Genomic DNA, 23,052 nt, shown 5'->3' with positions numbered 1-23,052 from the left:
ATATTTTTTAACTAGCTAAAAATAGTTCTAAAATGGCACAAAAATTGTTTTCTATATACTTGATAGGATATATAGGAAAGACATACTTTGAGAAAACATTAAATCATTTTTCTAGTCCTTCACTACTATTCAATAAGTCTTTATTAAGTCAATATAACACCTTTCTTGGTACTACACAGGATATATAGAAATGGAAGGCAGGATCCTGTTCTACAGCAGTTGAATCTAAATATTTAATAGCATAGGAAACTTATAATACATTTTAAAAGTCTAAAACACCAATTGCCCCAAACACTACACAATTAAATATACTTTACATGCTCTAGTATTTATTTTTGTTATTGTCAAATCTTTAACATAAGGTGAAAAAAAGACATTAGGACAAGTGAAAACCTAGAGTTGATTTAAATTTTCATGTTGTTCATGTATTCACTATCTCTCTAATATGTTCTGTAAGTTAATAAACTAATAAAATATTTAACTTATCCACCAACAGGTACACTAATGAGGAAAGTACCTTAATGATCCAAAGCAGCCAAAACAAAACCAAAACAAAAAAAAGGCGAGAAAGAGAGAAAAATGAATAGAATTAAAGGGATTTTTAAGTTTTCCCCACAGAATTGTACAATTAAAGTGCCATAAATGGTTCAGAATTCCACAGTGTTAGAATATTAATTAAAAATTCAATTCTTGGGGCTTCCCTGGTGGTGCAGTGGTTGAGAGTCCGCCTGCCGAAGCAGGGGACGTGGGTTCGTGCCCTGGTCCGGGAAGATCCCACATGCCGTGGAGTGGCGGGGCCTGTGAGCCGTGGCTGCTGAGCCTGCGCGTCCGGAGCCTGTGGTCCGCAACGGGAGAGGCCACGGCAGTGAGAGGCGCCGCGTACCGCGCAATTAAAAAAAAAAAAAAAAAATTCAATTCTTGGCTCTCTTCCTATAGATCAAATACTATAAGCATTTGCACTTACAAACACCAGCTCATTTGATTAACCATGCTCATGAAGATAAATACTAGTTCACTCACATTTTGTATATTCACCACATGCATGACTTACTTTTAGACCTTTACTTTCCCTTTGCTTTTATTTTTTTAATAAATTTTTTTATTTATTAATTTTTGGCTGCGTTGAATCTTCCCTGCTGCATGGGTTTTTCTCCAGTTGCGGAGAGCAGGGGCTACTCCCCGTTGCGGTGCGCAGGCTTCTCTTGTTGCAGAACATGGGCTCTAGAGCACAGGCTTAGTAGTTGTGGCACACAGACTTAGTAGTTGTGGCACACAGGCCCAGCCGCTCCGCGGCATGTGAGATCCTCCCGGACCAGGGCTCAAACCCGCATCCTCTGCATCGGCGGGCGGACTCCCAACCACTGCACCACCAGGGAAGCCCCTCCCTTTGCTTTTAGACCTTTACTTTCCCTTTGCCTCAATCCCTCACTTAGAAGGATTTTTTTAAAAGCTCCCTAAAATTCTGACACATGGAACAGGCAGTATAAATGAGTATAAATACTTTTCAAGGCAGGACACGTCATACAAAAAGCCTAAAAGATTGTTACCTGTAGAAGGTGGTGGCTTTACATCAAGCGTAGAGGCAGTAGTAGCGGGGTCTGTGTTTACTGAGGCATCATTCACTTTCTGCTGACTCCCAATTTTCTTTGTGAAGACACTACTGTTATTAGCCTGTTCAAAATGTTAACAATCAATGGTTAAATGAGTTACATTTCCCTCCTTCAGCAACCATGCATCATATAAATAAATCCTGAAAAGTCCACAAAGCTGCTGCTGTCTTAAAGGCCAACAAAGACTAAAGTTACATACATCACTTTACTAACTGACCTAAACGTTACAAAACAGAACATTTTATTTCTCCAACAAATAAAAATTCCAGATTTAAAAAAAATTATCACTACAATATTAGGCCAGTAATGTGAAATAAAGCAGAAATTATATTCAAAGGGTATAACATTATAAATTTGATTTGTAAACAAAAATATTGATAAAGGAATTATTTTACTGTGATGAATTCAATTATACTTACTGATTGGTCTGAAAGTTTGTTTATTTGTTTTTGGAGCCTCTGGCATTCCTTGAATTTTTCTTTATAATGATCTGCTGCCATCTGAAGACGAAGTTTCAGATCTTCAACTTCTCTTCTCAGTTCGTGTTCCAGTGTATCAGTCTTCTCCTAAGAGAGAAAAAAAACCCTTCCTCTAAGAGAAACATAAAAATCTCGTATCTCATAATGTAGTAGTAAATCCAACTTTCTTTTCGCTTTGTTCTTTCTGGCTCTTAATTTTTATTTGTTTTGGAGTTTTGGCTAGAGTCACATTAGGTCTCCTAACAAATCCAGCTTTATATTCCTAGGACTAAGGTTCATTAAAAAACAAACAAACAAAAACAAAACACTTGAAAAGAATATCCTATCTCCTGAGAAGCAAGCATACCCTGTTAAATAACCATAGTACCATTTTATGCAGCTAGTAAATAAACTCTAAACAAAGCAATATATACCTTATATCAGAAAGTTTAGTTAACAATAATAGAGCAGTTTTTACTAACAATTAGGAATTTGCTTACAGAAGTTTTTCTTAAAGCCTGCATTAATTTCAACCCAAGAAGTTACAATGACTAAACAAAATGAATGGCAATTTAAAATTCTGTGACCAGGAATCTGACCTCAATTATTTTAACATAACTCATTCTCTTTCATAAGCTTATCGTGAGTTTTTGACCAAACTGGAAATTCAAAATTAACCCGCTTTACCTGGTCTTTTCTCACAGCACTTAGTTTAAGCTCTGCCACTGCATCAGCTAACTGCTTTTTCACTCTCTCATTTTCCAAGCGTGCAGTGTGCAGATCTGCCATTGTCTTATCCCGCACATTTACAGCATCGCTAAGTTCTTTAGCCAGAAAGACAGCTTCCTGACGAGTTGCCTGAACCTGTTCCTCTGCTTTACGAAGTTGCTCCTTGAAAAAAACTGTATCTTCCTGAAGAAAGGCAGATAAATATATTTGTAATTAAACCATTCAAGTAAAAAACAGAAGCAGAAACAATATTTATTCCTATTTCAACAGATCTAAAATTTTAAATTAAATATTGCTTTTCTATTCATGACTTAGATGAAGTATGTGTGTCTATAAAAAATTTAAGATGTGACTTTGTTTCAGAGACCCCCATATAACAACCCTACGCATCACTACTATCACTTTATACATGACAAACCTGAAGTACAGGAAGTCAGGCAACATAACCAATGCTTAGCTAAATAGATACTCGAATGGAAGCTTCTGTCCCCCAGAATCTCTCCAGCTAGAACTACTGACCCTCATTTTTTATGGTAAGCAATAAAAATAATTACAAAAACTTCTTTGTAACTCCAAAAATGTTGGTTAAAAAAATGTTTCCTATGATCTAACCTATAACATATCCAATATAATATTAATATACCATTACATTAGCACCTCTTACCAAACCTAAAAGTATCTTTAAAAAGTTAAAATTGCCATGATAGGACTTCCCTGGTGGCACAGTGGTTAAGAACCTGCCTGCCATTGCAGGGGACACGGGTTCGAGCCCTGGTCTGTGAAGATCCCACATGCCGCGGAGCAACTAAGCCTGTGTGCCACAACTACTGAAGCCCGTGCGCCTGGAGCCCATGCTCCACAACAAGAAGTCACGGCAAGGAGAAGCCCGCGCACCGCAATGAAGAGTAGCCCTCGCTCGCCGCAACTAGAGAAAGCCCACGCACAGCAACAAAGACCCAACAAAGCCAAATAAATAAATAAATAAATTTATAAAAAATAAATAAAATAAAAACTGCCATGATAAAATTATTTCCTTTAACATTAAAGACATTATGAGCTCAATAAATCTAGTTTATTCAACATTCATATTTTTATCTCTGCATTAGAAATAATGTAAACTCAAAAAGTGCAACCCATTCGTGGTTTTTAAATTGTTAGCTACTTATAAGGAAATGTAAATGATTATTTATGTAATGCTGGGGTGAAGAAAATCTTTCTAAGTATAACATTAATAGAGCTAATATATAAATGTTATCAGCTTCTATATATCAGAAGGGAAAAAAGCAAAAAAGAGAACTAGAAGAAAACTATTTGTAATATATTCAAAAAATGTATAATACTCTGATATAGATTTTCTAATCAATAAGAAATGGAAAAATTTTAAAGAAAAAAAAACCCAGAAAAGGAAAAATATGGAGAAAGGCATGAACGTGAAATTTCTTTAAAATAAACGGCTATTATACATAGAAAAATATTCAAATAAAGAAGGTAAAACAAATACCATTCATTCTCTTTCAAGCTAACAAAGACTGAAAAAAGTAATGCTCTAATATTTGGATGGTTTAGGAAAACTGGCACATTTACAAACATGTGGGCTCATATAATCTATAAGTGGTAAGCATTCTTACCAGATTTTTGAAACAATCATCAACACCTCTAAAAAGCACATGGCTTTTGATTTATCAATTTTATTTTCATGAGTTTCTGATTAAAGGGTATGGACATAGGTTTAGTTTTGCAGGGTTAGTTTTGCAGGGATTCAGTAAAATATTAAGATTATGAAAAATTATTAAAAATCAAATGTCTAAATGGGAATTTATTATAAATAAACTTGATATATCCTCCACACAATGAAAGTCTATGCAACCATTACTAGCAGCAGTATGTGTCATACCCTGTTGATACATTAATTTTTTTGAAAGGCAATCTGAAAATAACTGAAAATGTAAACATTCAACCTGGCAATTGCACTTTGAGGAATTTATTCTACAGATTTATACACGTGCCTAGATATCTGTACAAGAATGTTTACTGCCATCATGCTTATAATACCTAAGGGTTGTATACTAAAACTAAAAACAACTGCATACTACACAGCTGTTAAACAAAAGGAGAGATACTACAAAGCTGGGGGTTTTTTTTGGCCTCGCGGCTTGCAGGATCTTAGTTACAGGGATCGAACCCAGTCCCCCAGCAATGGAAGCGTGGAGTCTTAACTGCTGGATCACCAGGGAATTCCCTACAAAGCTGTTCTAATAAATGAGGAAGATCTGTATGTGTACTCATACTGCAAGATGTCTAGACATTCCATAAATTTTAAAAAAGTTTTTGTAACATTATATTCTCATTTTTGTTAAAATATAAATATTGTATGTACATTCACAGATTTCTAGTAAAATTATATAATAATATATCTGGGAAATGATATGGGTTACTTTTACCTTGTACCCTCACATACTACTCGAACTTTTTTATAACCATGATTTTTTTTATTGCTTTTATAATTTTTTAAAAACTTTTAACAACCAGGCATCAATTTCTCCAGGTATTTCTATACCTATGCTTTCCTCACAGAAGTCTTGCTTAAGTAGCATCTTATTAAATAACAAATAAATAATCAAACATGCTTTTCACCTTCCTGTTTGCATCTGCTATATTCAATACCCTGAAAAGTAACTTGGGTCTTAATCATTAATTCTAAATATCACGCACATCTGACGTTCTAAGTGTTACATTAACTATACCTGAGTGTATTTATTAGCAAACTACTAAAAACCACATAATACTCCATCCATAAAAGTTAATGAATAAATCAGGGTAAATCTAAACAATGTAGTATTACACAGCCATTTCTTTAAAAATTAGGAAGATCTCTATGAACTGCTAGGGAATGATTTCCAGTCTGTATTGTTCACTGAAAAAAAAAGCAAAGTGAAAAGGAGTATAAGTAGCATGGCACTTTTAAGAAAGAAGGGGATAGAGAAGGGTGTGTGCATGCACACACATACACCAAGCTTATTTCTGCAAAAACAAACATAAGAAGAAAAAACTGGAAACCAGTGAAAATGTTTACCTATGGGTACCAGTAAGAAAGGAGTTTTTTAGCGAAGAGTAAATTTTTTTTGTTTCATTTTGACTGTGAATGATACAACTATTTTACATATTCAAAAAATAAAATTAAAGGAAAAGGTTAGGAGAAAACAAAATAACTGAACTGTATTACAAATTCATAACATAAATATGTTAAAAAAAATTAATTCAAGTAACCTTTGAACATGGTACTCTACATCCTTAGTGAAATACTCTAAGATAAAAGAACTGGAAAAGATCTTAATTTTATTTAGTAGACATACTGTTGGAAGTGGCATTGATATAATAATTCTGAAACTACTGGTATGTATAGCTGGTTAGAAAACATGAACAGATACAACATTTTGGAAACAAGGGTCCTCACACTGGGAGAAGAGATACATAAATATGTAATGGAGGAAGATAAGGAAGAACCCTAGGAGATACTGAATTTGAACTGGAGATATCAATATAAATTTAAGACTTAAAATGTCTGTCTATTGAAAGTGCAAAGTAGCAAAAGGATCTAGTGGCTTGGCTTCAAAATACCCTTCACTCATGAAAAAAATCAGGTTCTTTGGAGAAATGGGTAATACCAGATCTGGAGCAGAACCTAAAACTGTAATACACAGTTCTACCACAAAACAAGGAAGCATTCAAAGCATTAGGGGGACATATCAGAAAGACACAAGAGCAGGTTTGAGAAGGTTCCCCCCTAGCTAAATATAGGACAATTTGAGTAGGAACAAGAATAATGATGATGTATAACAGGGGTCCCCAACTCCCGGCCACAGACCATTAGCAGTCCACGGCCTGTTAGGCACGGGGCCACACAGCAGGAATTGAGCGTGGCAGGCCAAGCGAGCGAAGCTTCACCTGTATTTACAGCCGCTCCCCAGCACTCACATTACCACCTGAGCTCTGCCTCCTGTCAGATCAGCAGCAGCATTAGCGTCTCATAGGAGCGCGGACCCTACTGTGAACTGCGCATGTGAGGGATCTAGGTTGCGTGCTCCTTATGAGAACCTAATGCCTGATGATCTGAAGTGGAGCTGAGGCGCTGATGGTAGCTCTGGGGAGCAGCTGCAAATACAGATTATCATTAGCAGAGAGGTTTGACTGCACAGACACCACAATAAATCAACTGCTTGCAGACCCATATCAAAACCCTATCAATGAGTGGCAAGTGACAATGAAGCTGCATCTTACAGAGTAGACTGGACATAAGCAACCACTTCGGGTGTCACTGTCTCCCGTCACCCCCAGATGGGACCATCTAGTTGCAGGAAAACAAGCGCAGGACTGCCACTGATTCTGCATTATGTTGAGTTGTATAATTATTTCATTATATATTACAGTGTAATAATAATAGAAATAAAGTGCACAATAAATGTAATGTGCTTGAATCAGCCCAAACCATCCCACCCCCACCCCCCTGAGGAAAAACTGTCTTCCACGAAACTGGTCCCTGGTGCCAAAAAGGTTGGGGACCGCTGATGTATATAATACACTGAACAAAAAAGAATCAGAGTCTATAGTGATATTAAAAAAAGGGGAGAGGGCAACAGGGAACCACCTCATTATAATAAAAGAATACCTACTAATAAACATAAAAGGAATGACAGAATTTTTAAAATCACCATTTTGTAATCATTAATTCAATAACTGATGCAGGTAAGGATCATCAAGGGATAAAAAACACTGGGTCAAAGGGTATTGGGGAGGGCTTCCCTGGTGGCGCAGTGGTTGAGAGTCCGCCTGCCAATGCAGGGGACACGGGTTCGTGCCCCGGTCCGGGAGGATCCCACATGCCGCGGAGCGGCTGGGCCCGTGAGCCGTGGCCGCTGAGCCTGCGCGTCCGGAGCCTGTGCTCCACAACGGGAGAGGCCACAGCAGTGAGAGGCCTGTGTAACGCAAAAAAAAAAAAAAAGGGGGGGGGGGTATTGGGGAGTAGGATGTTCACATGATCTCAAAGTATTACCCCACAGATTACTCAATAATCACAAAGAGAGAAAGGCACTAATATATGGAGAGACAACCAGACATAACTTTAAACACATGATTAAACCTAATATCAGCAAGAATGGAATTGGTATTACATGACTTTTGATGTGGTTGCACCAGAATATACAAAACATCATCTACGCCTTTTCTTGCCAAAAATCTTCGACCTGAATCTAGTCATGAGGAAACAACAGACAAATCTAGATTATGAAATATTCTCTCAGACAAGCCTGAATTCTTAAAAAATATCAATGTTATAAAAGACAAATGGTATAAGGACACTGTTCTAGATTAGAGCAGACCAAGAACACAACAATAATCATTAATGTGCGATCTCTGACTACCGGGGATCAAGCAATTTTAAAGGTTATGCAAAAAATATGTTGGACAATTTGAATGTGGACTAAAATGATATATGAACATGAATATTATATCAATATAAAATTCCTTAGATGTCATAATGGTATTACGGTTATACAGAAGAATGTACTTGTTAATAAGAGAGACATGCTAAAGTATTTAGGGTGAAATGTCATAATGCCTGCAACTGACTTTCAAATGGTTGGGGTGGGGAGGAGAAGGCATATAAATGGGGGAGATAAAGAGAGTAAAATATTTAAGGATATATATGTATTCATTTTTCCATTCTTTCAACTCTTCTGTTAAGTTTGAACTTTTTCCAAAAAAAGATGCTGGGGGAGGAAAGATTAAAAATAAAAACGACCATACTGTATACGCTTAATAGAGATAATACTTTACAATCTTCAAATACATATTGCAAAAGTACTTACCTTAGTTGAGTTTGTAAGCAAGAAAGCCCTCTGTAGATTCTCCTTTTCAGCCAAACAGAACTGCAGTCTGCTAATCTCTTCTTTGAAATGAGTAATCATGTTTTCTTTGTTCCCATCTAAATTCTTTAAAGTCTGGACCTCTGACACAAGCTTGGTATTTTCTATTTCTGTATTCTTCAAATGTACCTGAAACAGTGCTTGAAAATGTCAAGAATATTCTCTCTAACTCTATAACCTAAGTTACACAAAGTTTAAAATATTACTATTTATCTCTAACCCAAATATGATCCAAGAGAACGGAAGATTCACTAGACGAGAAGTCAGGAGACCCAAATTCTGCCAAATGACTAGCCAAGTACGTGGGCGCAGAACACAGCTTTTCTGAGTTTTGTTGTTGCTACTGTTTTAGTTTTCCGAAGAGATTAATTCTAAGGTCTAACACTACCTGATCTCTAAAGTCTTTTCCTTTGATGATTTTAAGTTAGTTCTCTTTAAAATTACAAATGAATTTAGTTGTTCTTTTGGGGAAACATTACGTTACAGGCATATTCATATATAAAGGCATGACCAGATTCTGGAAAACTAAAGGAATACATTCAAGAACATCTTAAGCAATTCAATTTTTTGCTTATGAAAAAATACTATGCATTTACTTCCTGTGTGCCTAAAAATATATTTGTTGATTAATTAACCCAACTATATTGATTTTTCCAGGAACTTTGGCTGCTGTTGTTCATAGCATATACACAAATCAAATTCCATAACTGAAATTATAAAGAGTACAAGTATCTGGTTTCCACTACAAAGAGTACCTTGCTTTGGTTAAGAGCATCAAAGAGAAATGAATTAACATACTTCTTGCACTTTACTCTTAATGTATGCAGTGCTGAAGACTAATTCCTGTTCACAATGATAGAATATAACTCCAGATAATCTAAAGGTATCAGCAGCCAAGACCTTTGCAGCATCACTTTAAAAACACTACCCGATTTTCATAATCATCAGCTCATGAAAGCATTTTTTACCAATCCCTCTAAATTCTGTTAGGCCAGGGATGGGTCACATGATCCAACAGGGGTTAGAGGAGAGAGGCAAAGGAAACTATTTGGTTACTCATGAGAACAATTTGAAAGAGAAAGTATGTTTCTGAGATTAAGAGTATAGTAGGTCTTACCACACTCTGTAAGTGGAATCTCCTTGCCAAAAAAACACAAAACAAAAATCCCTAGGGAAGTTTTACTTCCAATCTTCGGCATACATGCATATAAATGAAATACTGTTCAGGACACTGGGAGGTTGGGAGAGAGTGTATTCAAATGGAAATTTCAGAGTCACTTTGATCCCAACTGCTAATTCTTACAGAAAACAGGAGATATTAGCACACTGTAAAAGAATAAACCCCCAAGACACTCGTTCTTTCCCTTCCTCCCTCCCAAGTCTTATGCAAAGGACTCGTCATTCAGCTGTACAACAGAGACACACAAAATCTTTGCAGAAAGAAAAAAGGAATATAAAGAATAAATAATTTAGAGCAGTAAAAGAAAAATAAATTCTGGATTTACCCTAAAATGTACTTGTCAACCCTCTACAAAACATTGGAAGTACTGTTTCTCAGGATAGAAGAGAGAAAGGAAAGGCAGGATGGAAAGGTGACAGCTTCAGGGAAAAGTTTTCCTCTTTCCAAAATAAGTCATTCTAATTATCATTACACCTCTCAAGCATCAAACCAGGTAAGTAAAGTAAGTAAACGAGGTCTTGGTTTACTTAGGACCTTCCTAAACCCTTCCCAATACTAACTAGTATACCTTCAGAATTCATTTTATTTAACTTATTATTGAAGTAAAATGACTGAAAACATAGACATGCTATTTACCTAATTATCTCCCACTGTTCTAACAGAGAAACAACATGGAAAGTACTTACTTATCCACAGAGAAATAATGCCCAGGTCTTTGCCTGGCACAAAACTGAAACATTATCACTGAAATTCATAGTGACATTAAATAAAAAATTATTACAGATGCAAAATCTTCATTTAGTTGAAAAATCCTTTATAACTTTAAAAAACCGCATTTGAAAGTAGTTTGCAAAAAAAACAAACAAACAAAAAGACAAAGACACTGTATCCAACTGTATCAATTCCTTCTCTAGATATCTGTATTACTTCCTTTTTTCACAAAATCCTGTTCAAAATCCAAACATTATATCTGGGCACTTTTCCTTAGAGTCAAATCATAAAATCATCCACCATTTTCCTTCCTATTCTGGGACACACACTGTCTCACTGTCTCTCTCTCTCTCTCTCTCTCTCTCTCTCTCCAAAAAATTTTAAAGACTAAAAAAAATTAACCACCCCCAAAAATAAGAAGGAAATTACTGTAGCTTTGTGGTATAGTTTGAAATAAGGGAGCATGACACCTCCAGCTTTCTTCTTCTCAGGATTGTTTTGGCTATTCAGGGTCTGTTGTGTTTCCATACAGATTTTAGAATTTTTTGTTCTAGTTCTGTGAAAAACACCGTAGATATTTTAATAGGGATGCACTGAATCTGTAGATTGCCTTGGGTAGTATGGTCATTTTAACAATGTATATTCTTCCAGTCCATAAGCACAGCATATCTTTCCATTTGTTTGTGTCATCTTCAATTTCTTTCATCAATGTCTCATAGTTTTCCGAGTACAGAGCTTTTAACTCAGTAGATTTTTTCCTATTTTATTCTTTTTGATTGTAAATGGGATTGTTTTCTTAATTTCTCTTTCCGAGAGTTTCTTGTTAGTATATAGAAATGCAACATATTTCCGTATATTAATTTTGTACCTTGCAACTTAACCAAACTCATTGAGGAATAGTAGTTTTTTGGTGGCATCTTTAGGATTTTCTGTATATAGTATCATGTCATCTGCAAACAGTGACAGTTTTACTACTTCCTTTCCAATTTGGATTCCTTTTCTTTCTTTTTCTTGTCTGACTGCTATGGCTAGGACTTCCAATACTATGTGGAATAAACGTAGTCAGAGTGGGCATCATTGTCTTGTTCCTGATCTTAAAGGAAGTGCTTTCAAGCATTTCACCACTGAGTACGTTACGATGTTAGCTGTGGGCTTGTCATATGTGGCTTTTATTATGTTGAGGTATGTTCTCTCTGTACCCACTTGAGGTTTTACCACAAATGAATGCTGAATTTTGTCAAAAGCTTTTTCTGCATCTACTGAGATGATCATATGATCTTTATCCTTCAATTTTTTAATGCAGTATAACACATTAACTATACTTTGTATACTACAAAGCTACAGTAATCAAAACAGTATGGTACTGCACAAAAACAGACAACTAGGACTTACCTGGTGGTCCAGTAGTTAAGACTCCAGCTTCCACTGCAGGGAGCATGGGTTCAATCCCTGGTCAGGGAAATAAGATCCCGCATGCCTCAAGGCACACCGCACCCCCCCCCCCCAAAAAAAACTTGGGATTTCCCTGGTGGCTCAGTGGTTAATAATCTGCCTGCCAATGCAGGGGACACGGGTTCAATCCCTGGTCCGGGAAGATCCCACATGCCGCAGAGCAACTGAGCCCGTGCACCACAACTACTGAGCCTGTGCACCACAACTACTGAGCCTGTGGCCTAGAGCCCGCGTGCCACAACTACTGAAGCCCACCTAGAGCCTGTGCTCCACAACAAGAGAAGCCACTGCAACGAGAAGCCCGCACACCGCAACGAAGAGTAGCCCTCCCTTGCTGCAACTAGAGAAAGCCCGCGCACAGCAACGAAGACCCAATGCAGCCAAAAATTAAAAAAAAAAAAAAAAGACAGACACATAGATCAGTGGAACAGAACAGAAAGCCCAGAAATAAACCCACACTTATATAAGCAATTTATCTATGACAAAGGAGGCAAGAATATTACAACAGGGAAAAGACAACCTCTTCAATAAATGGTATTGGGAAAACTGGACAGCTACGTGCAAGATCATCAAACTGAACTACTTTCTTACACCATATATAAACTCAAAATGGATTAAAGACTTAAATGTAAAACCTGAAACCATAAAACTTCTAGAAGAAAACATAGGCATGCTTTTTGACATCAGTCTTAGCATATTTTTTTGGATGTGTCTCCTCAGGCAAGGGAATCAAAAGCAAAAATAAAACAAATGGGACTACATCAATCTAAAAAGCTTTTACCCAGCAAAGGAAACTGTCAACAAAATGAAAAGATCACCTACTGAATGGGAGAAGATATTTGCAAGTGATATATCCAACCAACATGGAGTTAATATCTAAAATATACAAAGAACTCATACGACTCAACATCAAAAACACAAGCCCAATTAAAAAATGGGCAGAGAACCTGAATAGACATTTCTCCAAAGAAGACATACAGATCATCAACAGGCAAATGAAAAGGTGTTCAACATCACTAATCATCAGGAAAATAGAAATCAAATACCACCTCAATGAGATATCACCTCACACCTCTCAGAATGGCTACTATCAAAAAGACAACAAATAACAAGTGTTGGCAAGAATGTGGAGAAAACGGAACCCCCCTGCACTGTTAGTGGGAATGTAAATTGGTGCAGTCACTATGGAAAACAGTATGGAGGTTCCTCAAAAATTTAAAAATAGGGACTTCCCGGGCTTCCCTGGTGGCGCAGTGGTTGAGAGTCCGCCTGCCCATGCAGGGGACACGGGTTCGTGCCCCGGTCCGGGAAGATCCCACATGCCGCGGAGCGGCTGGGCCCGTGAGCCATGGCCACTGAGCCTGCACGTCCGGAGCCTTGCTCCGCAACGGGAGAGGCCACAACAGTGAGAGGCCTGCATAACGCAAACACACAAACAAACAAACAAAACAAAACAAAAAAATAGGGACTTCCCTGGTGGTCCAGTAGTTAAGACTCTGTGCTCCCAGTGCAGGGGGCACAGGGTCGATCCCTGGTTGGGGAACTAAGATGCCGCACAGTGCGACCTTAAAAAAAAAAAAAGTTAAAGATAGAACCATATGATCCAGCAATTCCACTCCTGGGTATTTCTCTGAAGAAAACAAAACACTAATTTGAGAAGCTATAAGCACCCCTATGTTGCAGCATTACCTACAATAGCCAAGATATGGAAGCAACCTAAGTGCCCATCAATTTTTTTTTTAATTAGAGTATAGCTGCTTTACAATATTGTGTTAGTTTATATTGTACAGCAAAGTGAATCAGCTATATGTATACATTTATCCCCTCTTTTTTGGATTTCCTTCTCATTTAGGTCACCGTAGAGCACTGAGTTCCCTGTGCTATACAGTAGGTTTCTCATTAGTTATCTATTTTATACATAGTGTCAATAGTGTATATATGTCAATCCCAATCCCCCAATTCATCCCACCTCGTGCCCATCAACAGATGAATGGATAAAGAGGACGTGGTGTGTACATACACACACATAAATAAATAAACACAAACACACACACACACACACACACAGAGGACTATTACTCAGCCATAAAAAAGAAAAACCTTGCCATCTGCAACAACATGGACAGACCTAGATGGTATTATGCTAAGTGAAATAAGTCAAAGATAAATATATTATTTCACTTACATGTGGAATCTAAAAAACAAAACAAATGAACAAACATAAAAATGAAAGAGTCATAGATGAAGAAAACAAACAAGTGGTTGCTGGATTGCGGGGGGAGGATGAGAGAAACAGGTGAGGAAGATTAAGAGGTACAAATTTCCAGTTACAAAATAAAATCAGTCACAGGTATGAAGTGTACAGCATGGGGAATATAGTCAATAATTAAGTAATACCTTTGTATAGTGACAGGTGGTAACTAGACTTATTGTGGTGATCATTTTGAAATGTACAGAAATATCAAATCACTATGCCGTGCACCAGAAACTAAATTCAGTTGTTTGTAGGTCAATTAAGCTTCACAAACAAACTCTTGAAAAAAGAGATCAGATTTGTGGTTACCTGAGGCAGAGGGTGGGGGGAAGGGGGGAATTATGAAAGTAATCAAAAGGTACAAACTTCCAGTTATAAGTAAGTACTAGGGATGTAATGTACCACATGATAACTAAAATTAACACTGCTGTATGTTATATATTGATATGAAAGTTATTAAGTGAGTAAATCCTTAGAGTTCTCATTACGAGGAAAAAAATCTTTTATATCTATATGAGATGGTGAATGTTCACTAAACTTATTGTGGTAATCATTCCATGATGTATACAAGTCAAATCATTATGCTGTACACTATAAACTTATACAGTGCTATATGTCAATTATATCTCAATAAAAATGGAAGAAAAAAGAGGCGATCCTCAGAACAGATTTGGAATTTCATACTTGGGTACCCAATGTTGGTATCTAGCTTATCAGTGTAAATAAATAAATGAATAGTTGTTTTTTAAAGAGAAGGAGGAAAGAACCCACTGGTAATACAATAAATCATATTTTAGTTTCTTAGTACAAATTGAGACTCTCAAATACTGAATATATGCAGAGTTTTATGTTTTATCTTTAATATATACCATAATATCAATATATAAATGAGTACTGTCCTTTTCTAATCTAATAAAGAGATTGAATCTATCCAAATAATACTGACTTAGCTCAGACTCTTCTTGAAATTCCTCATCTGGAACTTCCTTCAGGAACTGCTTATGAGCCACTTAAAATAAGTAAGTCCCAATACGCATCCACAACATTATTGACAACTAAAACTCACTACCCTACTTCAGAGTCACTTAAAAAGGAAAAGAGGAAAAACTTCAAAAGGTGAAGATTTGTCAACAGGATCTTTTTAAAATGACAGTCTCTGAAGATTATTCCAAAAGGCAAACTCCAAAACAAGATCATCACTGAAGTAAATTAATGCTCTCCTTAAGGTTTATATATTCTTAAAAGAGGAAAATAATTAGTTGCACAAATTCTGATAAACAGGTATCTTGTTACCATTACAACTCTTTGACTTATTATACATTACCTGCTAAGTATCTAAAACACCAGCAATTTAATTCCCTGAAAACTAACTTTTAGGGACTATACACAATGAGGCGGCTTTAAAATATACTCCCAAAACCTTTGATTCTCCTCTCTTAAAGAAGTGGAGCCTAGTTCCCTTCTCCTGAGTATCAGCTGGAGTGACTTGCTTCTAATTAATAAGATAAAGAAGAAGCATCAGTGTACAACTTGGAGACGAGGTCATAAAATGCACTGACTTCCTCCTTGCTCTCTCTTGTATAGCTCACTCTGAGGGAAGCTGGCTGCCATATTGTGAGAACATTCAAGCAGCCACTGAAGAGGCAACATTCCAAGAAACTGAAGGGCCTGCTGCCAAGTCATGTGAGTGAGCCACTTTGACAGCAGATTCTCCAGTTCTAATTGAGCCTTTAGCTGACTGCAGCCCTTGCCAACATCCTGACTGCAACTACACAAGAGACCCTGAGCAAGAACCACTCAGCTAAGCTGCTCCGAAATTGCTGACCACTAAGTTTTGGGGTAACATGTTACACAGCAAAAGATAACTAATAAAATTGTAAAGAATAAATTACCTTATAAAGTTCCTTCTCATCCTTTTCTGTCTTCAATTGACATTCAAGCTGTTCTCTTTCATATTGTGCTTTTCTGAGTTTGTCCTTTAAACTGAGTTAAAGTCAAATAAAGTTAACACAGACAAAAACAACTTTCTTAAAACAGTTTTAAAACATGAAGATACTTTTTTAAAGCATCGGGAATACCTGTCTATTTCAGTTTCTTTTTCAATCGCTTTATGTGTGACTGACACAATATCTTCCTCAAGCTGGAGGGCTTTGGATGTAGCATCACTGTAACTCTTCTTAAATTCTTCATTTTCCATTTTTAAACTTTGTGAGACTTCAAAAAGAACCTTAGAAACAATAACAAAATATTTTGAGAAACACAGAAACATAATTAGAAATACAAATTTGTATATCTCTAAGAAATCTATTTATGCTTAAAAGTTTAATCCCACATTTGTCCCCTCCAAAGTTTATAAGACTAAAAACTAAACCTGAAATGGTAACACACATTAAACTGTTCAGGGCTTCCCTGGTGGCGCAGTGGTTGAGAGTCCACCTGCCGATGCAGGGGACACAGGTTCGTGCCCCGGTCCGGGAAGATCCCACGTGCTGCGGAGCAGCTGGGCCCGTGAGCCATGGCCAGAGCCTGTGCTCCGCAATGGGAGAGGCCACAACAGTGAGAGGCCCGCGTACCAAGGGAAAAAAAACAAACAAACTTTTCAAATACTAAATTAAACAATTATTAACTTTTTTCCTGGACTTTTCACATACTGTTTGCTGATTTCACTAACTTCTCCACCAGAGGGCAGACAACTGAAGTGAGGAAAAAATTTAAAAATTAGTCACTTTGCTTTTTACATCTCGCTTTCCAATGTTACCCCAATGACAAAACAAGTTTCATGATACTAAACAAAGTTAACACCAACTTCTTCGAGCATAAATCACTAAGTGCCACTGATAATTATACCAAAACACTAAATTAAGATATATGCCTAAAGCCATGTTCCTAAAGCTCCCGTCACTGTGATTCAAGAGGCTGGAACAAATATTGAAAGACACTGAAATGAATATAAAAGAGGTAGTAAATGTGATGAATTTCATTTTAAACAGATAATTTAAAATTTTTTATCACATCAATTAAGACAATTAAGTAACTTATGAGAATTTGATCAAGCCTCTCCCTAAGCCTGTTTTATAATTTGTAAAATGGAGATAATAAGGCCTTTTCTGCCTCATTTATAAAATTATGAGAACCAAATATAACAGTGCATTTGGAGGTTTCCACATAGTTATGGGAAACTATACATCAAAAGAACTGATAAATTAAGACAAATTGTGTTTGTTAAAAAAATAATTTTAAGATTTCCTACTAATGAAAGTACCACCCGGGACTTCCCTGGCGGTCCAGTGGTTAAGACTATGCGCTTCCGCCTTCCCTTGTGGCGCAGTGGTTAAGAATCCCCCTACCAATGCAGAGGACACGGGTTCGAGCCCTGGTCTGGGAAGATCCCACATGCCATGGAGCAACTAAGCCCGTTCGCCTCAACTACTGAGCCTGCGCTCTAGAGCCGGTACTCCTCAAGAAGAGAAGCCACCACAATGAGAAGTCCGCACACTGCGAGAGTAGCCCCCGCTCGCTGCAACTAGAGAAAGCCAGCACGCAGCAACGAAGACCCAACATGGCCATAAATAAATAAATAAGTAAATAAATAAACAAATTAATTAATTAAAAAAGACTTCGCGCTTCCACTGCAGGGGGCATGGGTTCGATCCCTGGTCAGGGAACTAGGATTCTGCATGCCCTGTGGCGCAGCCAAAAAAAAAAAAAAAGTACGACCCATCAACCCCGCAATGAAAACTAAAGAAAATCACCATTCTGCCAATTTAAATGTGTCAAATGTTACAAAGTATTTATAAGCCACTTTGATTTTCAGAAAGTAACAGCCAAATTTTTTACTTATAGGTAGAATATCACTTTAAATATCTTGCTAGAATATGAAAATTACTAAACTGCATCTAAGAACAACATAATTCATTAAGAAGCTTATCACAATAGAGGTCAGATACACTCTACTGGTTTTATTTTTGCTCAAAACAACTGTTTGCCTTACTGAATTTGTAACATAAACCAAAGACTGTTATGCAAAACTAAATGCTTTTCTGATTTCAATTCTACACAACACCAGAGAAAGCAGGTGATATTTACTCCCTCTGCCATAATTGTTGTCACTATCCAATGATCCTTTAATATTTGACACATTTTCAGTATTTGTCTTGCTGATTTATAAGGACAGTCAGAGAGGTTTCTAAATAGTTTTTTACTTTTTTTTTTAATTTTTATTTTTAGTAAATGCTCTCTTGGTCCTGTGAATAGGCTACAGATTTAATCCAGGTATTTCTTCCTAGGAAAAAGATTAGATTGCCCAGAGGCAAAAACTAGTTTCTGATTCTGCAATTAATGAAGTTCTATAGTGGGTAAATAGCATTCTAAAGAAAATGTATAGGAGAATAACTAGAAAAGATCCATAAGCAACTAAACACAAAACATAAACTGCTTTACCTATGAGTCAGTTAACTCTATAGTGAGTCATAAATTAATTCTAACTATACTTGAGAGTCTCGGAATCTTTTCTTGGTACCTATAAAAGCAGCCAATAGCTTCTCAGCATCCAAGCCCACTGCAAAAGGCATGAAAATACTAAAGTGGGGATTATTCTTCAGGCCTGTAGCACTCATGTCTGAGTGAAGGATAAGCATCTTCAATGTGTCTAAGTTTTCCTTAGCATGAAAATGACATCAAAGCCCTTAGTGTACATACAAATAACTAAGAACCATGTTTTCTTTAAAAAAAAAAAATAACATTTTTAAAACAGTAAAATCTACAACACAGTCTTTGAAAAACACTTGACATTTGGAATAAATATTCATTTGGTCAGTATTTGCAAGCTATGTCAAAAGGGCACCATAATTCGAATATTAAAACAGAGAAAAACTTAGAGATGAGTAAGTCAGCTACACTGTGCACCAAGATAAGAACAGTAACAAAAGTGGTGGTAAAAGGAGATTAAGAGATTTGGGCATTTCAGATTCATGCAGCAGACTTCACCCTCTCCTCCTAAATTGAAGGATCACGTCACCATGACCCACTATTACCAATTCCCCCAAGACATAACCCTCAAATATGAACAACCAGATAAAAAGACTGTGAATCATCTATGTGGCTAAACATGCACTAAAAATGTCTTAACAACACATTTATTCCTATGTTAAATAAAGACAAAATTAACTCTGACTACAAATGAACACATGTAAAGAAACCAGATACAATATCACTGACAATTATCTAGAAAAAAGTATGATGATGTTCTGGATTCAAACATATACAGCAATAAAATTTAGTAAATTAGTACCTGAATACTCTAAATGGCAAATCATTGGCAAAAGGATTATGTCATTTATGGAAATTGCTAATAGATTTTAAAATAAATCTTACTCATTTGAGGTAATCTGGCTTTCCTCAAACACTGTGCTTCTTGAAATCAACTATAATACCAAGCTATGTAGATAGTTATAGAGAATATAAATGTATCTTCTCTGGTTCCTAGAAATACACCAAACAAAAATATAACTGACAACAATGTACTATAATAAACTATCTTCATGGCATTAAAATAATGTGTTAAAAGGCAAAATAAATAAATAAGAATAATAACTAGGGAATTAACTCTTTCATTAACATTGCTCTCATAAAAACAACCTGTTTAAGTTTCAGTTCGTTTTTTTAAAATATTTATTTATTTATTTGGTTGCGTCGGGTCTTAGTTGCAGAAGGTGGGCTCCTTAGTTGCAGCTCGCCAGCTCCTTAGTTGTGGCATGCGAACTCTTACTTGCAGCATGCATGTGGGACCTAGTTCCCAGAACAGGGATCGAACCCAGGCCCCCTGCATTGGGAGTGCCAAGTCTAAACCACTGCGCCACCTGAGAAGTCCCTCAGTTACAGTTTTTGTTTGATTTTTATTTGTAAACTTTTTATTTGTAAACTAATCTGATAGAAACCATAACTTACTTCAGCATGTTTCAATTTGCAGTACTTTAGATCTCTGAATTTAAACAACAAATATTCATATAACCTCTTAGGTAATAAACTTCAAATTTATCTCAAGAAAACCTTATACTTTTATTCAAACAACAACAGCAAAAAATTGCACTAAGAACCTTTCCATGAAGGGACTTTGCTTGTGGTCCAGTGGATAAAACTCCGCGTTCCCAATGCAGGGAGCCTGGGTTCGATCCCTGGTTGGGGAACTAGATCCCGCATGCATGCTTCAACTAAGAGCCTGCATGCTTCAACTAAGAGCCCGCATGCCACAACTAAGACCAGGCTCAGTCAAAATAAATAAATTTTTAAAAAAGAAAAAAAAAAGACAATTTCCATGGAGAATATTGTCCATATTCCAAGACAGCAAAGTTTAAATACAATAAAATGTAGTAAGAGCCACTTCTACTATCAAAAGTCTGCTATGAGCAAATACATTTAAATTCTACCTTTGTGAAACCATAAACAAAATGAAAAGATGGGACTTCCCTGGTGGTCCAGTGGTTAAGAATCCACCTTCCAATTCAGAGGATGCGGGTTTGATCCCTGGTCAGGGAACTAAAATCCCACACGCCATGGGGCCACTAAGCCCGCACACCATAACCAGAGACTAGAGAAGCCTGCACACCATAACTAGAGACTAGAGAAGCCTGCGCGCCACAACTAGAGAAGCCCACACACCGCAATGAATACCCAGAACACACACACACACATACAAAAACATGAAAAGACAACCCATAGAATGGGAAAAAATATTTGCAGACGATGCAACCAACAAGGGATTAATCTCCAAAATATACAAACAGCTCATACAGCTCAGTATCAAAAAAAACAACCAAATCAAAAACTGGGCAGGGAATTTCCTGGTGGTCCAGTGGTTAAGACTCCATGCTTTCACTGCCAAGGGCCCAGGTTCGATCACTGTTCAGGAACTAAGATCCTACAAGCCAAGCTGCAAAGCCAAAAAAAAGGCAGAAGATCTAAATAGACATTTCTCCAAAGAAGACATACAGATGGCCAAAAAGCACATGAACAGATGCTCAACGTCACTAATTATTAGAGAAATGCAAATCAAAACTACAGTGAGGTATCACCTCACATCAGTCAGAATGGCCATCATCAAAAAGTCTACAAATAATAAGTGCTGGAGAGGGTGTGGAGAAAACGGAACCCTCCTACACAGCTGGTGGGAATGTAAACTCGTACAGCCACTATGGAGAACAGTATGGGGGTTCCTTAAAAAACTAAAAATAGAACTACCATATGATCCAGCAATCCCATTCCGGGGCATATATCCAGAGAAAAACAATAATTCGAAAAGATACATGCACCCCAATGTTCAATGCAGCATTACTTACAATAGCCAAGACATGGAAGCAACCTAAATGTCCACTAATGGAGGAATGGATAAAGAAGATGTGGTATATATATATACACACACATACATACATATAATGGAATATTACTCAGCCATAAAAAAGAATGAAATAATGCTATTTGCAGCAACATAGACAGACTTAGAGATTATCATACTAAATGAAGTCAGAAAAAGAAAAATATTATATAATATCACTTTTATGTGGAATCTAAAAAAATGATACAAATGAACTTATTTACAAAACAGAAACAGACTCACAGACGTCAGAAACAAACTTATGGGGACATCCCTGGTGGCACAGTGGTTAAGAATCCGCCTGCCAATACAGGGGACACGGGTTCGAGCCCTGGTCCGGGAAGATCCTACGTGCCGTGGAGCAACTAAACCCGTGCACCACAGCTACTGAGCCTGTGCTCTAGAGCCTGCGAGCCACAACTACTGAGCCCGCGTGCCACAACTACTGAAGCCCGTGCGCCTAGCGTCTGTGCTCCACAAGAGAGGCCACCGCAAGGAGAAGCCCACGCACCGCAACAAAGAGTAGCCCCTGCTGGCCGCAACTAGAAAAAGCCCGCGTGCAGCAACAAAGACCCAACACAGTAATAAAAAAAAATAAATCAATAAAATTAAAAAAACAAAAAACTTATGGTTACCAAAGAGGAAATGTTGGGAGGAAGGATAAATTAGGAGTTTGGGATTAACATACACACACTACTATATATAAAATAGATAATCAACAAGGACCTACTGAAGAGCACAGGGAACTCTACTCAATATTCTGTAATAACCTATATGGGATAAGAATCTGAAAAAGAATGTGTATATATATATATATGTACAACTGAATCACTTTTCTGTACACCTGAAACAAAACAACACTGTAAATCAACTATACTCCAGAAAGGGGGAGGGGGGTGCAGACCGAGAGGCGGGGTACGTCACAGGGCCGGCCCCGTAGGCCCCTTTCCCGGGGGGGCCGTGCGGGGCCGGAGCGGCGGTGGCACACGTGTGCCACCGGACGCGTCCACATCCGAGTCCTCTGCCACCCTCGGCGTGGGGGGTGGGCCGGGGTTCCAGGGCGCTCACGGCCCTTGCACTCTTCAAAAAGAAAAAACAGAAAAAGAAAAAAAAACTATACTCCAGTATAAAATAAAAATTAAATATAAATAAATAAATGGTTATAAAAAATTCTAGCTTTACAAGAAAATTCCAGATCCAAAGGATTAAATTTTTTTGGTTGGAGTAGAAAAAGGAGAGGGAAGAAAGGCTACAAATATATCTATAAATGTCTAAGTTATTTCCTGAACATGTATACATTCCACAGACAATTTTTTTTTTTTTTTTTGCGGTACGTGGGCCTCTCACTGCTGTGGCCTCTCCCGTTGC

The 23,052-nt window shown here is 37.2% G+C and overlaps 1 protein-coding gene across 2 annotated transcripts in view; it reads right to left on the bottom strand.

The window, feature by feature from the left end:
• Positions 1 to 23,052, bottom strand: part of TAX1BP1 (Tax1 binding protein 1) — a 90,985-nt gene that overhangs the window by 32,851 nt on the left and 35,082 nt on the right. For both annotated transcript variants that reach the window (XR_014295056.1, XM_082633027.1), the window contains exons 6-11: positions 16,394 to 16,542; positions 16,208 to 16,298; positions 8,662 to 8,847; positions 2,756 to 2,980; positions 2,030 to 2,176; positions 1,548 to 1,671 (exon numbers count right to left, since the gene is read on the bottom strand). Coding sequence is in view for 1 of the 2 variants with exons in the window: in XM_082633027.1 (XP_082489153.1) it covers positions 1,548 to 1,671; positions 2,030 to 2,176; positions 2,756 to 2,980; positions 8,662 to 8,847; positions 16,208 to 16,298; positions 16,394 to 16,542 (922 nt within the window). In the remaining variant the exon portion in view is untranslated. The remainder of the gene's footprint in view (positions 1 to 1,547; positions 1,672 to 2,029; positions 2,177 to 2,755; positions 2,981 to 8,661; positions 8,848 to 16,207; positions 16,299 to 16,393; positions 16,543 to 23,052) is intronic.

Source organism: Mesoplodon mirus (genome assembly GCF_964341445.2).
Source record: "Mesoplodon mirus genome assembly, chromosome: 9".
NCBI classification, from domain to species: domain Eukaryota; kingdom Metazoa; phylum Chordata; class Mammalia; order Artiodactyla; family Ziphiidae; genus Mesoplodon; species Mesoplodon mirus.
The sequence above is the reverse complement of the archived record's forward strand: the minus strand, read 5'-3'. Positions and strand labels throughout refer to the sequence as shown.